The sequence below is a fragment of the Barbus barbus genome, assembly GCF_936440315.1.
Source record: "Barbus barbus genome assembly, chromosome: 1".
Taxonomy (NCBI): domain Eukaryota; kingdom Metazoa; phylum Chordata; class Actinopteri; order Cypriniformes; family Cyprinidae; genus Barbus; species Barbus barbus.
This window is the reverse complement of record NC_136729.1, coordinates 20,757,396-20,779,752: the sequence shown is the minus strand read 5'-3', so window position 1 is coordinate 20,779,752 and position 22,357 is coordinate 20,757,396. Positions and strand designations below refer to the sequence as shown.

The window sequence follows — 22,357 nt, the reverse complement described above, 5'->3', positions numbered from 1 at the left end:
ACAGATCTGAAGTCATGCAGTTAGACGTGTGCTAGTTACTGTGAAAAGACTGTGACTGAAGGGACTCTCTTACATGTCGTAGGAAGCAGTGGCTGACGCGTAGTGGATGATTGCAGCAGCTCTCAAGCTCTTTTAGGAAATACTGGCTGTGAAAGTCCACCAGCTTCTCCAGGTTTCCGAAGATGACACTGCGCTTTCCCCGCAGGTCCTGTGGCAGGTCAGCGCGCTCCATCTCAGGGAAATAGTTGTCAATGATGTACCGCAGAGAACGCACATATTCCCGTTCCGTTGTTACCATCTCATCTACGATGTGGCGTAGTTTACTGAAAGACGGAGAGAGTTGACAATTAACATACTCCAAATGCATACTTTTGTCACAGAAACATTAAGCAGCACAATTATTTTAAACATTGGTAAGACATGTTTCTTTTTTTTTTTGATTTTATTTGAGACGTTACTGCCTTTAATTTGACTGGACAGTGTAGAGAGGAAAGGAAGCGAAATGGGAGAGAGAAGGGGGATGGGATCGGGAAAGGTCGAGCCGGGACTCGAACTTGGGATGCCCAAAGTGCGACTGCACTGTATTTCGGCGCAGCATGTGTGCCCTAACAGCTTTGTCAGACTGTGTAGCCAAAAAGGACAGGTGTTTTCACATGTCTCTCCAGGATGTCATATGCTTTCTCCCTAAAACACTCAAGCCAATCAGTTGTGAGAGTCTAACTCAAGACTGGATGGCTCCCATGGCATTCTTTTTAAACTCAGTAGTTTAACACTTGACTGCCCAGATCTTTTTGACCACTTCATAAAACCCTGATGCCAACCTGATGACAGCCAACCTGAATGCTTAAAATAAATGACAGGCATAGAACAGCTATTGTCTGATTGTCTAACATTTACTTTCATTACATAACTTACAGCACTTTTACCTTCTCACCACCACACAGCTGAACATGGTGTGTATGTCCAGTACTGAGAAAAACAAAGTGATGTTTTAGCATTTACATTAATCTTAAAATGGATTCTTGCCAGAATTTTTTCATTAGCCTTAAATATTTGCAATAACTGGACCACACAGAGTCGAACAGCATGTTTTGAGTTATTTCTCTCTGAAAAACTGTGTCAACATCACCTCTGTACTGTAATCTCAGAGAGTAAAGCTGAGAAATGTGTTTTGAAAGGAAGACCCACAGATGTAAGGACCTCATTAAGACGTCAATATAATCAGCTAACTCATCCATCTCTTCTGTGTGGAGGAGCAGAACACAAACAGGCTCCCCACCACTTCAAAGCCCAGAGGATCAGCGCCCACCTGGGAAAGTGATCTGTATCTCAGGCCTGTTTCCCAAGGGGTTTAAGGGGTGACCAGAGGGACCCACAGCTGGAAAAGACATCCATGGAGATTCAGAGGATTTTGGGGCTGTGACTGTTTAATATGAGACATATTGAGTTCCTTTATGCACACATTATGAACATGATTTAGTCTGTATATGGTTTTTAGCTGGAAAACTTTTTTTCTTGTGTGTGTGTGTGTGTGTGTGTGTGTGTGCACGGTAAATTTTGAGCAGTTTGCTGTGAATACAGGTATAAAGCGATTTTCAACATTTTGCAAAATATTAAAGACTAAAGCTACACTGTACATTTTCATGTATAGAGACCCATTTGTAATGTGTAAAAAAACATTACATATAATGTATAATTTTATACATTAAGGACATGTTGAAATACAAAAACATCATTGAAATACAGTTAACAAATATCTGGACATAATTTTTTGTACTGTTAGATTTATTAACAAAGATGATATTTCCAATCAAATTCAACATTATTATGCAATATACATTTATATATTCATAATTAAATTAATTCATATCTAATATTATTATTAATTATATAATTTATTTATAATAATATAAATACATAATTATTTACATAGTATGTTTGAATAAGTATTTATAATTTATGTAATTTATTATTTACAGCTACAGTAAATTATTGTTTGGAAGTAGCTTTGTTTAGAATGTTCTCTTGTTGCCTGAGAGTTTTTTTTTTTTTTTTTTGCTCTTCCATGGACCCTTTAGCACCCCTAAGGGGTTCCCGGAGCTCAGTCTGAAAACCCTTGAATGTGTTCTTGCCTTGCAAAAACACTGTATTGCCAGGCTTAATATATTTGTCTGTGTTTTTGGCAGTATTATTGCTCATATTCTATTATAACAACACATTTTTCAAGTGTGAGTGTGCGTTTTCTGTCACACAGCTATCATAAAGTGGTGGATATATAGTAAGTGGTTTTAAGCTGAAGCGTGCTTCAGTCGATGGCCTGCAGACCTCCCTGGTTGATTGTGTTTATGTTACAGCAAGTGAGTATGGGTTAGCACTTGTATAAGTGTACCCACCTGCCCTTGCTGCGTGTTTCTGGTGCAGGACTCCCGCTGCGGTGTGAATCAACAGAAGACCATCCATGCATGGGCGGCAGTCGTGGGCTGTAAGGCCGATCGATCACTTCAGTGCTGCTCACCTCCAGACCCTTAATGAACACTCCTGTGTTTCCTCTCCGTGCAGGCTCACTCAAAGTTCTTTGACAGGTCCCGTACCGTGACACAGATTCACTACCGACCGTATCAAAGCTCTGGGTCTTCCGCAAAACCCTGCGGTTTGGTTCTATAGAGGTGAGGCTTGGGCTTGTTGCACATGCCTGCCCCTCCAGTTGTGGCCGTTGTGGAGACTCATCTGTGGAGATGCTACGTGTTAGCCTATGGGATCTGACAGGGGTGCTGTGGGGGATTCTGTACTCAATGCTGTATGGACTTCCTGTCGGGGTTCGGACAGAGTCACGGATGTCCATGCGAATGCCTGAAGGACTGCTAGGAGTGGAGGACATGCTGGACTGTGAGGAAAGTCTGTCCCTGCCCCAGCCTCCACCAAACGCTTTCCGACATGAGAAGGAGATGCTACTGCTACGCTCCTGAGGTTTAGCGCTACAGTCCGAGTTCCGGCGAGAGGAGTCACTCCTCGATGATTTGGAGTCGCTCTCGCGGCGGGTGCGCAGGGCCATCTCCAACTTCTTCTCAAACATCTGCTTGGTCTCCTGACACTTGGACCAGGCAAACTTCCACTGCTTGAGTCCCTTCTCACTCTTCAACTCCCCAGCGAGGTCCTTCATCTCCTGGAAGTGTGCGTCGGGGATCGGGGGATGCTGACTGCGATAGGTTTCCAGACACGTGATCACGCTCGGACACTTCTCAGACATGCCACATTCCTCCATACTAACACACGCCAAATGACGCATGCCCTCTAGCGCCCATTCATATGCCTAAAAGAGAGAGAAAAAGAAAAGAGTCAGCTGATGTGATGCCTACAATGAAAACGTGTGAGAGTTACATTAAAAACAGATTTTGTGTGTGGTAAACCCAGTTAAATATTTTTGTCAGGGGTGCACATAAGTGGTACGCAGGTGCACATGCGTGACCAAAATTAAAAAAATGCACTGTGCAAATAAGTTCAGACCACTCGTTTGCATACCGACATGTCAGACAGCTGTTAATGCTGTTAAATCACATTTTTTGAACGACTAATATTTAAAATTTCAGTTTTACTTTCAGTAATTTCACATTTTTACAAACTAATATTTATCTTATATTCTAGCTTTATTTAAATTAATGTTAATTAATCATAAATCAACATTAATAATATAATATTATAGTAATATAGCAATAATATTTTTAATCATAATTTTAAGTAAATTTAAAATTTTACATAACACTGAGTAAAACAGCAGCTTTCAAAAAAAAAAAAAAAAAAAAAAAAAAAAAAGGAGAATGGAGGTAATGTGTCACATAAGAAGTTTGAGAATAGAGAAAAGGAGACAAAAACAACTACAAATGCAGTGTCGATGGGGGTAAGGGAAGGAAACCTCCCAGCATTTCTTTCACGTTAAATAAAGAGGTTTTTAGCCAGGAGCTGGGAGGTCTAGGTAAGAAGGCTTTAACACGCAGCTCAACAGCAGGAGGGCCTATAGTTTCAACTACGTGTGACAGCACCCTGCCACAAAGACACATGCCAACCGCTTTACTGGCTGTCTTTCCATTTATGAGAAAATCTGATGGCCCCTTCTCCAAGATGCTGTTACATCAACTGGGTGGCACTCTTGTTTTTAGACCTTTTTTCAACAGCATCCTGGCGGGCAGGTTTCTATAGTGAGTGCTCCTGAGGATACAAGTGCTCACCGTGCTGGGAAATGAGTGGTTAAACTTCAGAGGAGATTAAAACAGATCAAACACAACCCCCTTCCACCTCACACGTACACATACACACACACACACACACACACACACACACTTCAGCGCTGACTGCAAACACAGGGTTGTGTTTAGACATTCCTGAGAAAGGAGCAAAACTCCCCCTCTTCTCTCTCTTTCTGTGCACACACAAAACCTCCACAATCTACTTTAGCTGCTATGTGACATGGTGACATCGCTTGGCTCCCCAAGCCCCTCAGGTTAGGGTGACACGGAGGCCACATGCCAGCGTATGGGCCTTTGGCATCCAGATACTTAAGTCTCTCACAAGAGCAGGGGTCAGAGGTTAGCTGCCCACAGTAACAATACACATGGCTAAGAAGTGACAGAACAGATAGAGGAGAGAGACATATACAAAGAAGACACAAAAAGACGCAAATTTGACATAATTGATGAGTGAGAACCAAACGGTGACAATGAATTTTAAAGTCCTTGTTAAGGGAGTCGCAAAAATGTGGTTTGGTTTCTCTGAAGCAATATTTAAGGTTAAATACAACTGAAGTTCTTTTACAATGGAAAACCACTTCAAAAGAATTATTAAAATAATATTTAATCTCAAATATTAAAGTAACGAAAGTAGCAACAGATCTTTTCTTCTGTATTGTGATGTGCATCAGAGTGAACAGATTATGGAAAAAATTTAGAACGAGGGGACTTAGTTCTATCCATTGGTTATTGATTGGATGAAAGCAGATCTGAATGTGAGCTTACAGTCAATTGTGCAGGGGGCAGAGTTTAAGCAGATTAAATGATTGAAAAAAAGTGCAGCATATTTCACCAGAACAGGGCTGTCCAAACTCGGTCCTAGAGGGCCGGGATCCTGCAAAGTCCTGGACAAAAATAACATGCATTTGGAAAATATATAGAGTGAATTTTAATTTCACTTGACAACTCAATGTATTGTGTGTTAACAAAAATATTTTTACCTTTTAAAAATGCATCTGTCACAACAAAGCACCACTTAAATGAAGTGCAAAAAAATATTTTCTGAGTTATCTGAATTACAGTTAGTGACTCCAGAAATCTTCCAAGTCCTGTTAATTCTCCATAACCTCCCTGTTAACTACTGATGTGTGAAACATACATGGGAAACACAAACAGATGTAAAGCACTCTGTTCGTGCAGTAAAACAGCACAAACGGTTGACGGTGACAAAGTCCACCATAGGTTCTGCAGAGGGTCTGGGGTCAGAGACTCCAAACCAGCTCTCAAAACTACCCCCCGCCCTGTGCTTTCCCCTCAGTGAAATAAAGTGGACACTTTGATCTATAGCCCAATATAGTTCCTCACTCTATCTGCTGATGCCCGTGATACTGTGGGCAGGGGATGACATCATCGTTTGGTTGTTTAGCATGTGAGGCTCTTTGAAGTGTGAATGGTGTGTATGTGTGGTGGGGCTCTGATTGGTGAGAGCAGAATTAGTTTGCCTGAGGGAGGCACCTCCAAAGGCCCCACTATTCAACCCTGCACAAAGAGTGAGAGAGAAACACAGAGAAATGGAGAGAGAGAGAGTGTTAGATGTGCTAAAACAGAGTGGCGGGAGTGAGACAGATCCAGTCTTGGACTGAGCTTTTGTACACTACCATAAATGAATCTCCTAGCTGCAGTTTAAGTGGGTCAAGAGGAGCGTTTTTAAACTTGAAAGAAAGCATCTTTTATTATTTCCTCTAAAAGAAAACCACGAAAAGGAGGAAAGGTTTTCATGACATCAGCCTGTCTCTGATCTCATGTCTGAGCCATGCCAAGAATGTGTTTTTTCCTGAAAGGATAGCTTATGTCAAAATGTGAGCGGGTATTATGCACACTGGGTTTTTAGGAGGCACGGGCTTAAATTCTTCTAACAGTTATTGCTCTGTAACTCACCAGGCCTGGACTTACAGCACCAAGCTACAGACACGACGCTTAACTCCGACACAAGACCCTGGTATACTGCTCTGTCATTTCATTACGGCTGAAATGATCCCATCTTTCTGAGAGGCTGAAAGTAAAGAAGGAATGGTAAAATGGGCTGTGGACCCTCCTGAGCCAAAAAGCAGGATCTGAAAGAGTGATTCTGAAAAAAAGGATGAAAACAAAGAGAGGAAAACAAATCGAAGGAACGCCAAAAAAAAGGCTGATTTGCTATAGGCTGCAGAAAAAAAGTTGAGGCGGAAAGACCACTTTTTTTTAATGAAGACACCCTGCAGAGTGTAGAAAGACCAACCGGGACCAGTTCAATAAAACAAAATCTGTGACATTTCAACAATTTGCCACCTTTTTTAAATTATATTTTTTATGATTTACCAACAACAACTATTACTTTTGTAAATTAAATATAAAAATATTTATGGTAGTTGTCATTATAATAAATACAAAAAAATATAACTTTTTAGTTCAATGACAGCTTGTTATGCACATATGCTAGCAGATGCCATAAGTTACCTGAAAGCTCAATCTAAAGTAATGCAAATAAAAATGAAATGAATACTAAAGGATGAAGAAGAGTGATGGAGAGCACAAGAGAGACAGCACCTGTATGATAACTAGCCCCCGTGATTTTGACTAATTCATCTAATTGTGGTTTTCAAATCAAAAGAATGGTGCATTAAATTCACCAAACCTAAAACCCAGTATAGGTCATTAATCTTAAACCGATCAATTAATGCCTGATGCTGTTGTATGATTGATGAGGAAAGCTTCAGCAGTTTTGTGATTCAGTTCGGTTTTGTTCTTTTGTTGTGCGTGTCAGTGGTGACGCATGCAAGTATGCACGCGCCGACTGTGGGGGGGGGAACGTTTCTGTGTTTCCTATAAAGCTTCATGAATGTCAAAGCCAGAGGAATCAGGCTCAAGAAAGAAGAGTTCAGCGATGGCATGCGCGCACACACACACAGAGAGGAGGGACTCGCAGCCCGTGACAGATGCGATTGCGGTCTTCTCTCTCCGGTTTAATAAACATGTTGCATATGTAGAGTTATGCAAAGCACATACACACCAGCTGCTCCACAGCAAAAGAGATCATGAAACACTCTCTGCCCACTAAAGGTCTGTCGGAAGCACTAGGCCTTTGCGAGAGCTTCGTTTCCTACTTCCTCTCTGGTTCAACTCCAATTCAGATGCAGGAAAAAGACTCATAATGATGCAGATTCTGTTTAACTGCTGCATAAGCTTTGATGCTTCAAAAGGCACGAGACGTGTGCCTATACAGAACAGATGTGGAACAAATTGTTGCACTGCAAAGGGCAGGGTCTGTTTCTGATATAGGGTTGGCTGGCTTTACTGGGGGTAAAGACTGTTTGTAAAGAGTTGCTGAGAAGACTGTGGGACTTGCGTTGATTTTTTTTTACCTTGGCCTGGTTGCCAGCACGCTCACGTGAAGACTATAAAGTTGCCACTGTCTGCCCATTAGTCCAATTTTATGAGTACAACAGGAAATAATTCTACTTTGCAGGAGAGCATATCTAACAAATGTGAACAAGAGAACAAGAGACTCGCTTCCAAATGTTACATACAGAATTTGAATTGATTTTCCAAAATGTTGAAGCTAAGTATTTGAAGAATAATTATTTAATTACTTAACATAAAAATTCATTTGTAGCACATGCTTCAAAGTGAAAAATTTATATTGTTACCAAATAGGTATGAAATATTATAACCATTTCTCTTTCAATCCATCTGAACACAAGCAGAAATAATGAAAAGTGCAACCAGTTGCCAGCTGTTTCATAATAATGAGAAAAAATGAAAACAAGTCATAAATGTTACATCAAAATGATCACTTGTTTTAGGCCCTTTTAAAATGTATAATTGCTAGATAATGATGTTATCAAAAAAACATCCAATTTAATAGAGGAAGCAAACAGAAAGTGGTATTGCCAACTGCTTAAATTGTTGAAAGGATAGTAATTGGTTGGCACTTTGTGTGTGCACTTATAATGAGTGTGCACAAAACAAAAAAAAACAAAAAATCACAGCAGTGTGTTTGGTTTTGTTCTGTCTGAGCGAGTGTAATTTCATTGAACTGTACCTAGGAGGGGGCTGGGAAAAGGGTTCTGCAGAGCGAGCCAATCATGCTGCATTTGAACTATCAAAGTGGCATTAATCAGACCCGATCACAACCCTGATCAGACTGAGTGGCTACTTAAACGCCTCGCGCACATGCGTGCACAGCTCTGGAAAAGCTTATTAGGGCACGCAAACACTCACATGCCCTAAGGGAGTACACATTAGCCAACTCGAAAAAGAAAAATGACAAAATCTAAATCTAAATTAAGAACAAAGCGGTTTGCTGGCTCTTTTTATACTTTCATAAATTGAAAAAAGGGAATCGTTGAGCCTAAAATGATGGCAAAATCTAGTGTTCACAGAATTCAAAAGTGTCTTATTTGTTTTTGCTGCACTTACCATTAAAAAAGTTCTTACAAATTTAAATAATAAATAAATGTAAGAAAATTCGATGTAATTATTTAACAAAATATTAAAAAAATTAAATAATAAATCAATTTAAATAAATAAAAGTCAATATCTTAATCTAAACTAAGTTCTCACTATTAACGTTTTATGAAATTGTTGTCTACATTTTGTGACCAAGAAGTAAAAACATCAGTGCTCAGCTCTTTAAAGTGCTTTGTATGTCCAGCACATGCTGTCCAGGTGGCTAATAAGTGCAAGGTGCAAACTCACCAGAGATTAGTCAACATGTCATTAACAAGCTGTGAACAGAAAACTGACAGCCCTTTTACTTTGCTTCCTTTCCTCCTCTTATTCTTTACAGAACTATGTAAGGGCTACATGGGAGGTCAACCATCATACACATTTGTTTATCATCTTTCATTTCTTGTCAGTGAATGGGTGTGGAGGTCAGTGTTTTGTATCCACAGGTGCTAACCCCAGGTTCTGCCACAACAGAGCGAGACACAGGGACTGAGAGACAGTCAGAGCACCACAAAAGACAGGCACACCTAATTAATAGTGCATGGGGCTTGCTTTGTCCCTCAGAGTACCATCTCCTGTTGTCTGTTGGGGGTTTGAGGGGCAATGAGGTGTAGAGAGGGGTCTAGTATTTTTGGGGGGAAATGTCCAGAAATGGCAGTCTACATGGGGGGCACATGCCTCAGGCCCAGTCAAGCAGCATTATGAAAAAGCACATCATTTAGTCTGTAAATGTTAGTGAAGACATGGATGATGAGGAGGAAAGAGACAAGGAGAGGCTGTTCAGTAAGTAGGGTCATAAATGCACACACACGCTCAGTGAGACTGGCATATGCTAGAAGTGACTGGATAATGAGTTTTCCATTCAGAGGTCCGACTATGTCAAAGCAGTCACCTGCATTCCCTCTTCCAATTAAACAGGGATCAGTCTGAACCCCTGCTTTTATGCTTTACTGACCTCCTCACTCCCAAAAGAAACCACAAGTCCAAAATCCACTCACTTTGACACTTTCTCTGAAGCGTCTCAAACAGAAGCATCTGTTTTTGTGTCCACATCTGTGTTTAACTCATGGTTTAACTACACTGCAGATCTCTCACAACAGCGGCTGGTGCTTTTTAAATGAGAGGAGACACAAATCAGTTAATCATTGGCAAAAATGTACTTGGATCTATTTTTAGTATTTCGACATCGGCACTGTTACACTCCAAATAGGGCTGTGTATTGGCAAGAATCTGGCGATACGATACGTATCACGATACAGGGGTTGCGATACGATATATTGCGATACTGTAAACAAGTTATTATTTTAGGAATAGGATATATATTTTTTAGGAAAGCTGTCATTAAAAACACAAGACCATATGCAAACCTTAGCAAAAAAATAAAAATAGTTTAACCAGAACACACTGGGATCTTCATTTGCAATAATCAGTCCCTATAACATTCAACATTACTGAACCACTTTTTGTGCGGCACGAGTAAAGGGGAAATATTCAAGTGCTTACATGATTCTTTAGTTAAATGTATGTATAAAATGTATTTTATAAAAAGAAAAATATATATTTATAGACAATACTTTAAAGGTTCACAGTTTAAGTTTACAATTGTGACATACAATGTCATAACATTTGATCTAAACAAAAAATGACATCTGCTTAATATCAATGAAAAATAAAGTGATTGCAGGATTCCTAAAGAAAACAAAACAATTGTAAAACAATCAAATAAATACAGATGTTAAACATTCTAAGAACTTTTCAACTTGGACTTCACAAGTTTTTCAGTTTGTATTTATGTTCCGCGTGGAATCGCCGAGACCGCGACACGAGCACCGCCCCAGCTGTACAAAACACCCCCGAATTACGAGAAAGCTGCAGCTGCACGGCGACTCTACCGCCCGCCGCACCCCGCGCAAAGGCTCTTCATCACGGGACGCGGCAAGCGGCAGAACCAAGGTTGCGCTCGCGCCGCGGTCCTGGGGCAGACATTACCACAAAAGGCCAAATGGCGCCACACTTCAGCTTTGTACACCGAAACAAGAACTGGAACAATAATTTTATCCTTCATTACTGGCAGGCAGCGAAATATGTTAATGCTAACATTAGTGGAGTGCCCTGATGCTAGTATTTCCTTTCACTGTTTAAGTTCAGAGATGAAAACTGATATCTAGCGGTCGGGAAATGAACTCAAAACTAAACAACTGCCATGAATCTTGTATGATTTTTTTTTTTTTTTTTAAATAATCGATAATCGATACAGTATCGCCAAACAAAATATCGCAATACTCACGTGTATCGAAATTTTCTTACACCCCTAACTCCAAAATCATCGATTACGCACAATTAATGTTTTTGTATTAATGAGTTTGCCCACAAGGTGGCAACAATGCCCTGGCTCATTGTTTAAGGTCAAAAAAGAAACATACCACAACGAACAATAGCAACAACAAACTACTCGAGATGACAACAAAAGTAGACACCGGTGTTGACAAGTGCTTGTGTGAGGGGGTCGAGAGATACCAGCAATTGTAGTTTAAACAAGTACAAAGACATTTTCTTCAAATATAAAGAGAAATAGTGCAGATACTGGACAAGGATGAATTTTTCAGCTGCAATCGCTTGTGTTCACACACACTACCAAATGGAGTATACTTTGTGTATAAATGGTAAGCCATTAAACTACTACTAAACAATCAAGAAAATCAACTAAACATCTACTAGAAATATTAGAATATATATATAAACAGAATACACAGGTAATATTGAATGGCCGTCAATAGAGAAAGTTGTTTAAGAACCAGATGGTGTAGTTACAACTTCTACCAGCAGGGGCTAATGGGGCCATGAAGGAAAGCTGAACCTTGACCTCTTTGATTAGTATCATCAAGTACTCTGCATTTGACAGAATAAGAGCAGTTTGTTTGTTTTTACATTTCACACAACTGAGGGTTAATGCTGAAAGACAAAGCCTAACTCTAACCAAAGCTCTCACAGTCATACAGAGAAGCTGTCTGGTCAGGACAAAAAATACATTAATGGAAGCTATGTAACCTAAAAGCAATCAAGATAATTATTCCCAGGAAAAACACACACATGATAGGCTACTCTCATAGACTCCCAGTGAGGTGCAGCAAATTTGTCCCATTACAATGTGGGCAGAGGTATTAATAGAGCTCCATTTCTGCAGACTCATTCATTTAGACACTAAACCAGATGTTAACTAAATGGCCTGCAAGATATTTTACACTATAATTTGCTGAAATGTTGAAATGCACCATCCATGAGTGACAGGAATGGTACACTACCGTTCAAATGTTTGGGGGTCACACATACATTATACAATATATTTTAAAATTTAAATAATTCCTGAGGGCAAAGCTTAATTTTCAGCAGCCATTACTTTAGTCTTCAGTGTCACATGATCCTTCAAAAATGATTCTAATATGTTGAATATATTCTAAAGTAATAGTGACTACTGACTCCAAACTTTTGAACTGTATAATAGAGTATCACTGCATCACTGTATTTGCACACTATCTGTCCACAGAACTCTGTGGATAGTACTTCCAGTGCAGTCTTCAAGAAATCACCACTGATATATCACTTTCACAGTATCACATCACACTACAGGATGCTTTATAAAGCAAACACTCTTAACACACGCAACAGTAGAAACGTCCTGTGGGCTGGAAAGTGAGTAAAGATACACTGACGTCACAACCATACAAGTCACCTAAGATGAGCTGAATGACTAAATCTATTAGTCTGCTTGCAGATCATCCCTCTTCGAAACATGCTCCTGGCGCAAACCTTCTGTAAAGTAATCCACTGCCATAATGATCTGACTAACAAGGTGTGGAGTTACACTGAGATAATGGATGGCATAAACCCCCTGATGTGGCCATTTGCCCAGGGCACCAAACTCCAATCTAAGCTGTGTGAGAAATGTTGGTCAATACCACATGCAGAGAGGAAACTCTATTAAAAACACTGCAGTTCACACACTTACAGCCTGAGCTTTCCTCACATACCAGTGCATGAATGAAAAGGGAATTGAAGAGAGCCAGAAAGCAGGGGGTGGAGATTGAGTGAAGAGTAAGAAACTCTCTATAAACACCAGAAGTGCTCCATTCAAAAGTGTTTTGAGCAACATTTCTGTTGGCCTTTTAATTATAGTAGCCTCTCATGAGAAACAACATCTGTTACAGTAGAAACATAAGCCTTGACAAGTCTTCAAAGATTAAAAAATAAAACAAACTTCCTGTGCATCACCACATATCAGTCAAACGAGCTTGTTTTAATCAGGATAATGCTCCTCTAAACTCCTACCTCTCCATGGCTATATCCGTTTTCCTGCTCGGCTAAGATGCTGGTGGTCCCATGACCAGAGCACGGAGCGGCGGCAGTCATCCTTTTCTCTCTCTCCCTCTGAATGGCAAAGTAACAGAGAGAGAGCCAGTGGCGCCCGCTTCCCTCCTCTCCCCACCTCCCTGCTATTCACAGGCAAATGCAAGTCTAAATACCAGATGGGTCTGCCCCAGCAACTTCACTAGAGGGGGCGGAGGGGATAGAGGACAGAGAGGGAAGGGGGGATGGGACAGGAGGGTGTCTGTCAATAACACTACAAAGCCCCTCGCCAGAAAGGGCAAAGGAAAGACAGCAGAGTGGTGGATGAATCTTGGCACGCTGGTGCTAACTGGACCTTGTGAATGGAGTGAAAAAATCCAGAGCGGTGATGGGAAGGGCACAATGAGGCCCAACCGATGATTCATAAACACAGATACACACACTAATGGAGTGACTGGTATAATCATGTGAGGTGCAGCATGGTCAAAACTATATTTGTGTTTTTACTGGTTCTGTATGTATAACACTTTGGTGGTTGAGTCTTGACTAAATTCAGAGTTGGATTAGAGGGAAACAGCAACAGAAGGCGTGTGGGAAAGAGTTCATTCCTTAGAGACAAGGGAGTATCAATAACCTGATCAATACTCAACCGCTCACAGTATGTTGCACACATACACACATTATTCCAATACAACAACTGCCGCGTGTCACTGCTGGATTTGCTCAAATGATAAATTACATGCTTTCGAAAATTAGAAATAAAAATATATTATATTTCTTTCGTGTGCAAAAAGAAGAAAACAAGAATTTCTTATGCTGAAAATGAAGCCTATATTAGAAATGCTATAATGTGAAATATGAATGGTATGTACACCTGCCTTGCTACAACTAAAACTGAAAAAAAAAACATTAAAGTTAAAAATAAATAATTAAATATCAAAAACTGATAAAAAGTCAAAAGAAAATCACAAAATTCTCAAAACCTAAACTAAAATTAAAATGTAAATAATACTAACATTATATATAAGTTATAGTTATAATAATATAAGTAATACAAGTAATATAAAAAATAACACTGATAAAAATTTTAGTAGAACCATCGAGTATATGCGAATTACAGAAATAGATGCATTTCTGCAAATCTGGATGCATTAAAAATTGAAGGAAAGTGTATATTGCATGTATAAATATATATATTTTTTTATAATTTTGGGTATAATGTCACTTGGACATGTCTTTGTGACATTCATCCATTTACTTTCACTGTGAGAGGGCATAAATATGCTCATCCTCTCTGAGCAGAAGCCTGTAGTGCGTTAATTCAGATGTACTATCGTATTATCATTATAATGACAACTTGGAGGTGCCATTTCCTTTGACTTGCAATGCCTGACTGTATGTGTATAGGCTTAAAACCATGTAGAACAAAAGAGGAAATGAGTTTCCTAGTAGCATTATAGAGATGAGTGACACCCTGAACCTGCCTTTTCAAACATTAATATGAGAGTTTGAATTAATTTAAAATATAACGCAGGGGGCTCAGACAATAGCTCCACACTGGCTTGCAAAGATGAGCATTACAATCAATACAGTCAGTTTGCCCCCTCATCCTCCCAGCAAACAGCATCTCTGTGATTCCTCACTCTCTGCCCTCACACACGCAGACCATCTGGAGTAGAAAGGACTCGGTCTCACACACTGAGCTCTACTGTCTGCTGTGCCTAAGGCTGTATCACTGGGCTGATGCTCACAGCTTCGCTGTCACTTTCTGCACTGCTGGCTGCTGTGATTGCCTGCAAGGCTCTGATCCAGACATTAGATTGTCAATATTATGTTTGTCACCCAATGTGTGTCAGTGAGCTCATACAGCGCCCAGTAAGGTCAGAGTAATTCATTGATTCACACTCACTGACTTCACCTTATGGGTCACACAAAAGTGAAATCTCTTTCAATTCTACAGAATATTTTTTTGAACTCACACGGAACATTTCTAGCTGATTTAGAAAAATCATACACTGCCAGTTTAGGGTCAGTGAGTTTTTGTTTTTGTTGTTTCTTAATAATTTTTTAAAGAAATACTTTTGCTCAGCAAGGCTGAATTATATTGATCAAAAGAGAGAGTAAAGACATCATACAAAAGATTTCAATTTAATTTGAACTTTCTCATGAAAAATATGTAATGGTCTCTCACAAAAAATATTAAGAAGCACAACTGTTTTCAACATCTGAAGTATCATTTGACGCTGAAGACTGCTTTAAAATACAGCTTTACCACCACAGGAATGACTTGCACTGTAAAAATATTAAAATAGAGAATAGCTCATTTTAAATGTAATACTATTTCACAATATCTGTTTTTTCTTCTGAATTGATGATCAAATAAATGAAACCTTGGCGAACAAGAGAAACTTCTTTCAAAAACACAAAGTTTGTACTGACCCCAAACTTTTGAACAGGAGTGTTATATTTCAGAGCAAAACTAGATTTCCATTTACTACAGAAAATTTTACATTTGCTACAGCTATTTCCATAATGTTATAAGATTTTCTAAATTCCCATGACTTTTCCATGAATGAAAAAAATCACAATTTTACAATTCTATGATTTTTCAGGTCTTCTGAGACCACAGAAACCTTTCTCAGTTATTCATTCATTCATGTTGTCCTGTTGTATGAACAGAGTCCCGTGTCCTGTGGTTTCGCTCAGCCTCAGCTGTCATAGCATATCCATTGTGTTTGATGACCACAATCCACACTGGACGGCTCATCAGCCGTTTTCAGATCGGTTGGTAGGCAACACACTCAAACAGTCAGTTTCTAAATCTGGGATGAGCCAATCTGTCATTGAAGACAAATCAAGTCCAGAATGTGGTCACTTACAGAAAAACAAGACAGAGAAGATCACACACCCATATCCATATAATGCTCACACAAGGCTAATACACACCCTTATACTTTTATGCCATGTATACACAACCACCAGTGTGGTTTAATTCATGAGTCTAATCAAAAGCATGAAATGACATGCCCAGGAATGGGTGTGAAAGGACAGGTGGTGTGAATAAGCATTCATGTAAGCCAGTCAGATGATGCCAGTGAGTTCCACAAGTGTCATTGCGCATCTTAACAACTACACAAAGACTCTGCAGTAGGGATGTAACGATTACCGGTTTGACGATAAATCATGATAAAATTCCCCACGGTTAGTATTACCGTTTCATATTTTAATTATCATTAAAACCGTATTCGATTACCACGATTTGAACAACTCGCTATAAATAAATACTGTCCGGCATAAAGCAGAGTGTTAACAGTGTCACGAGCGCACAGCAGCAGAGTTTCATTCTGAGAGAAAACGGCGGAAAAGATGGGAGGTTTTAAAAGAGTGCTGAGGGAATTATACAAATGAATATATCTGTGAATTAATTATATGAATGTACCTCTGAAGGATCTGACTGTCTTCTGAAACGATTCGATGGCATTTTGTTTTCATCTTAGCTCCATATAAGACCTAAAGGAAGTGTTCTTAAACACAATACTGCTTTGTTCGCGGACTTCACGTGAATCAGCTGTAATTCAGCTTTTCCGTATAAAGCGCCACCTGCTGTCAGATACTGGATTTACAGACACTTATTTACATCCAGCCTGTGTGCAGTTTCTGTCTGGCCAAAAAACGGACCAAATTTGCATGCCCTGCTGTAAATTTTAACCGGTTGATGAAAAACAAGCTTATGTGGATTCTACACATTTAAACAATTCAGTTTACCTTTATATGAAACTTTTTCAAAGCTTTATTTGAACATTTACATTATTTATTTGAACATGCTATTAAACTGGTGTCAGTCAAGTTGTCATTTAAAATCCAGACCTCATTGGTAATGTTATTGTTTTAGTGATTATGCAAACAAAAAGTCATTTTATTTGCTGTTTGTTGATTTTTAAGTATAAAATTTGGTGAAGTGATTTATGTATCGGTACTTTTTGAACATCTCCAGCACATTTTAACAATACCGTGATAATACTGATAACCGTGATAATTTTGGTCACTATAATCGTGATGAGAAATTTTCATACCGTTACATCCCTACTCTGCAGTGCTGAAGACTAAAGAGGATAAGGCAGTTGTATGTAAACTAAGCCAGCATTTGATATATATACAATCAAAAGCTTTGATTAATACACAAAGACACTAACAACTTTCGTCAATATGCCAACAGACGGCAGGACAGGGCTTGGACGAGGTCGCCATGCCAACAGGCCAAAGGGTCTATGTTTGGATGATCTGATGAGTCAGTAAAGAGCACTATGATTATGCTAATGATAAAATCTGATAGCGGTCAGCCAACTGGACCATCTGTCCCTGCTGGGGCTCAGGGGGAAACACTGAAGACACACTGAAGCGTACAACACTCACCCAGTGTCACTGCAGAGGAAAAACACAATGGTTTGATCACAGAGACAATTGTGCGTGTGTGTTTGTGTGCGTGTGAATGTGTTTGTTTGCCTGACATCACTGACAGTCAGGGATTTCCGTAATAGCTGGTGCTTTAGAAACACTGTATTCTCTTCAGAGAAACTAGAGTCTGATGGAAAAATACATGAAAAAGTCCTCCATTGCCATCGGTTAACACTATTTAGAAACTCTAACCCAAAATTTTTATATTAATTTATCATTGTTTGGGAAAAAGATGACCAAGGTGGCCTCTCTGACTATAAATGGTGGTGTCTTCTGATTATAGGAAGATAATAGTTTAGTTAAACAAAAAAACTAAAATCAAATTAAAATGAAAAACTGTTCAACACTCATCTGAGGTCATTTAAACACCAGAGAACAGATAGTGTTCAATAAGACAAGGTTTCACAACCTGGGGGTCATGACCCCCACCAGGGGTCGCCAAGCCCACTTGATTATAGGGAAACTACATTTAGACTTAACAAAATTTTTTAACTAAATTAAATTAACTGAAACCACGTTCATTTTTCAGAAAAGAAGAAAAGTGTCCTGCAAGAACAACCTATGATATGAATTAAGTTATGACAAAACCTACAATACATATATATAAAAAAAAAAAAATCAGGGAATAATACAGCAAAGGAAAACAGAAGTGCAAAACTTATATAAATAATGAACTATATCTGGCTAAACAAATATGCATTGAAGAGTGGAAATGCACATCTAAACTGACTGAACTTCACTAGTGAGACAGGTTAGAATGATCACAAATTGATGGATTTATGTATCAAGGTAATAATTCTGAGCAATTTACACACCTTATAATTAGAAAGCAGTGGTCTGGTACACTGAATAATCTCTTATTATCCACCAAACCAATATCTAGTAAAGCCTCAACAATCTAGTACATATAATTAAAGGATAGGTCGCCCAAATATGTCAATTCTTTCATCATTTACTCATCCTCGTGTCATTCCAAACTTGTATGATTACTGTTGAACACAACAGAAGATATTTCAAAACTAAATGGGGTCCATACAACATAGCACCCCAGTGACTTTTATTGTATGAAGAAAAAAAACACTGCTCCTCTTTTGTGTTCCACGGAAGAAAGTCAGCCATACAGGTTTGGAACAACATGAACTATCCTAATTTCTTCATGAACTATCCTATTTCTAAAAGAAATCTGACAACGAACAACATTTTTAACAAATCATCTCTAACAAATCTTAAAATCTTCTAAAACTTCTTACAACTTCTCACACACTACAATACAATTACAGAGAGAATACAGCTAAAGGGTGTTCAAGCTCTATACCAGTAGCACGACAAATAATGTAATGTAAAAAATGAAAAACGTAAGAAGTGAGCCTAAATAGTCAAATTAAAAACAGAAAGACAGAGAACTCCAGTGGGGTTCATATTATGAGCTACTAATGACCACTCACCTTGTCAAAGAACTCGTAGAGTCGAACAGTCTTGTCAATTTTATCCTTGGTTTCCTCCACTCGCTGGGAGAAATCATGTAGATGGACCCAGAATGAGCGTACTTTCACCTCGTACACCTGCAGCTCCGCAGAAGAGATGTCTTCCCACTTCTCTAGGCGCTTAAGGAGAGCTTCTCCACTCTTACAGTGCTCCTGAACACACACACACCCAGAATTACACAGTGAACTGGTATGAAAACAGGGTGTGACTGAGGTGACTACATTTGAACAGTTACAAATGCTCTTGAAGTTCATGTTGACATAATAAAGCAAATGTTTGACACCTGCTGTAAAATATTACCTCTCAATTCAAATAAAAACATCAAAAGACATTTGTTGAGAAAATATGAGGACTACGCAAAAAAAAGAAAGAAAAAAAAAGAAACAACATGCAGAAGCTGTGGCAGGGGGTAAAAAGCGCTATGTAAAACAAGTTTAATAAGAGTTGACATACATATGCAGCTGTGTAAAATTCTCTGAAGACAGTCTGTTTATGATGTAACTGCTCCAAGGAATCTTCCAGCTCACTCAGTGTCTGCAGACGAGTCTCGCCCACTTCTTCTATCCACTGACTCACCTAAGAGACAACATATACATACAAACAGTTATTCCTGCTACAGTCCAGCTTCACTCTGTTAGTTTCACCCAGAACACATATTTATGCTTTTTGTTCACTGTGACAGTAGACTTTGGCAGTGGACTGAAACATAATCACACAAACACATCCTTCACATGTCTGTCATCTGATACAGATGCTATGGTGCAACATTACACTTTCTCGTGATGTGCATGCTTGGCTAATCTGTTTCAGCAGCTTCAGCAGCAGTATTCCACTATAACCTTGCCAACAGGATTTTTCCCCCTCTTTCTACCTCCTGGGCACAATCATCCATTAAAACAATCAGAAGAATAAATCACCAGGTCAGTGTGTAGCTTAGTATGGCTGTTTGTGAGTCAGTGTGCTTGTGTGCAGCTCTTAGTCTTTATGAATACAGATTGAACCTGTCGTTGAATATGAGGCATAATATTTAATGTATATTTATAGAGTATTTAATATAGCATATGGCACATGAATCAACTTATTTTCAAAGTAAATATAAGAAATGGCCACGTTAAAGAATAGGTGCCACTTGCTGATTCTCATATGCAGCTGTTATTATTATCTGTCATGAATACGGTTCATAATAGCAAATGCAAAACTTTAGTCCTCACCTCTCTGAATCCCTCCTCCAGAGTCTTAAACTCCATTATGAATTCCAGTTCCTGTGTGCATTTGTTGGACAGCATCACCAGTCTGTGAACCAACTCGTCCACTTGGTTGTAAAGACAGCCTGCACTCTCGATGGCATCTCTAAAACACACACAAACAGGATTTCTTTAGTTATTAAATGTAGTCTACATATTGTCTTGAACTTGTTTCTAATCCCTGGGAGAAACTCCAAGCATCTGAGCTTGGAGAAAACACTGACTGCAGGACTCAAATCTCATTGGCTGAGACACTCTTGTAGAACTCTCATCTCATTGGCTAAGACAGCCTTACAGTACGTATTGATTGGGCCAGGCTTTTAGAGTTTGAATGTAATTAGATGTGCAAGTTCCTTCTACAGAACGGTCTGGCAATGGGAGACAGTATAGAGCAGAGTTGGAGTTTGTGTCTGTGTGTGTGTGTGTGTGTGTGTGTGTGTTGTATGAGAAAAGAAAAAGACTATAAATGAGAGAAACTGTGTCAACTATGTTCACTGATTGTATACAGTGATACTGTACAAATAGTATGTGAGGAAATGTGTTTCTTTAAATGCATAACTGCGAAAAATAGAAGTAAAAATGCTTTTTGTGTATCTGTGTGTTTGTGTGAATTGCCAGCGTTGTGATACACACTGACAGCACACTGTGCACAGCAGCAGAGGTCGATGTCTACTGGATGACTTCATCACTGCTGTAGTTCACTTACACAATACTGTATTGTGCTCGAGTCAAACATTTATCCAACATTTCCCCTCAACAATATGCCAACTAACTTAGTCAAAGAGTGAGCCTCTCTATGATCCGAGCATAACACCAATGTCAAAATTAGAATATAGAAACTATTTCTGAGGAGTGCCACTTCCCATTTGACTGCCAAAATACTTATCAAAGCAAGTAAGACTAGTAATGCAGACAGACATGTGGCACATGCATAACAACATACTGAACTGTGCACCCTGCTGTTAGATACACATATAAGCATTTTAAAATAAAGTTATTTTTATGGTACATTTGGAGTTTGACAGTCCTAGTTTCTATTCAATATAAGTGTGTGAAATAGAGCTGCAACGGGGTTCCACGGAAAAAGAAAAGTTAAATAGGTTTGAAAAGTAAATGATAATTGAATTTTAATTTGGGGTGAACTTTAGGGTTTCGGTTGATGCAAGTTCAGTGTTGGAACGATCTGAGTATTACACACAATGAGAGGCAAACCATTGACTTCAGAATCAGTCCAAAACCCACCAATTATTCACAGCACACACCCAGAGCAAACACGGGTTATCACAGCATGCAGGAGATATCAAAGACATTCCAGCAAGAGAGAATGACAAAAGAGTGAGCGAGAGAGATAAGAGTCTAAGGATATATGAAAAATCGGAAGCCTTCATCATAAGCTCAATGAAGCATTCATAGCACTGTTGATTAATTGTGTTCGGTAGAGATGAAATGAATAAACTTTGATGGATAAACATTTTTTCTGATTAATTTTCTATTTTATAAACTATTTAATTGAATTAAATGTTATAATTTACTACTACTAATTAGAAATAATACACAACAATAAGCACTAATAAAAATATAGCCAAGTATTTTTGTTATTACACTAAATGTTATAGTTTATAATAATTATATAATTATATATTTTTTTTTTATTAGGGATCAATAGTGACAATTATTTACTATTAATACTATATATATTTTACAGTTTGACAAGGACTATAGAGAAGAAAAAAAAGAGGAATTAACAAGATAAAAGTTCCTATTTATGTATATTTGAAACAAAAATCAGCAGGTTGGAGGACCACCGGTGAGTAATAGCATAATCATTCCAGTTAGTAAAAAAAAGCATGGGGTCATAGTTCACCTTTAGTATCCAAAGGAAGCGTTAAAAAGACAAAGTCTAGACTGAGAGGGCTTATGTGTGAGGGAAGAAGTCAGTGTCATGAACACAGAAAAAGGGCCAGATTTGTTCACTATGGTCAAGCACTTTAGACTCAGTCACACCTGTGAGATTGAGCCCTTTGTGTGTCTATCAGCATCCAGGTGATGCGTTTGTGTGTGAGCAGCTCAGACAGCTAAGGTTTCATTTTGGCATTCGTTAGACAGCAAATGAGCAACTTC

At 38.8% G+C, this 22,357-nt stretch overlaps 1 protein-coding gene across 1 annotated transcript in view; it reads right to left on the bottom strand.

The window, feature by feature from the left end:
- Positions 1 to 22,357, bottom strand: part of LOC306865242 (uncharacterized protein) — a 67,812-nt gene that overhangs the window by 7,925 nt on the left and 37,530 nt on the right. The window contains exons 11-15 of the mRNA XM_079409736.1: positions 20,204 to 20,342; positions 19,446 to 19,568; positions 18,953 to 19,144; positions 2,394 to 3,310; positions 74 to 323 (exon numbers count right to left, since the gene is read on the bottom strand). Of these exons, the coding sequence (XP_079265862.1) occupies positions 74 to 323; positions 2,394 to 3,310; positions 18,953 to 19,144; positions 19,446 to 19,568; positions 20,204 to 20,342 (1,621 nt within the window). The remainder of the gene's footprint in view (positions 1 to 73; positions 324 to 2,393; positions 3,311 to 18,952; positions 19,145 to 19,445; positions 19,569 to 20,203; positions 20,343 to 22,357) is intronic.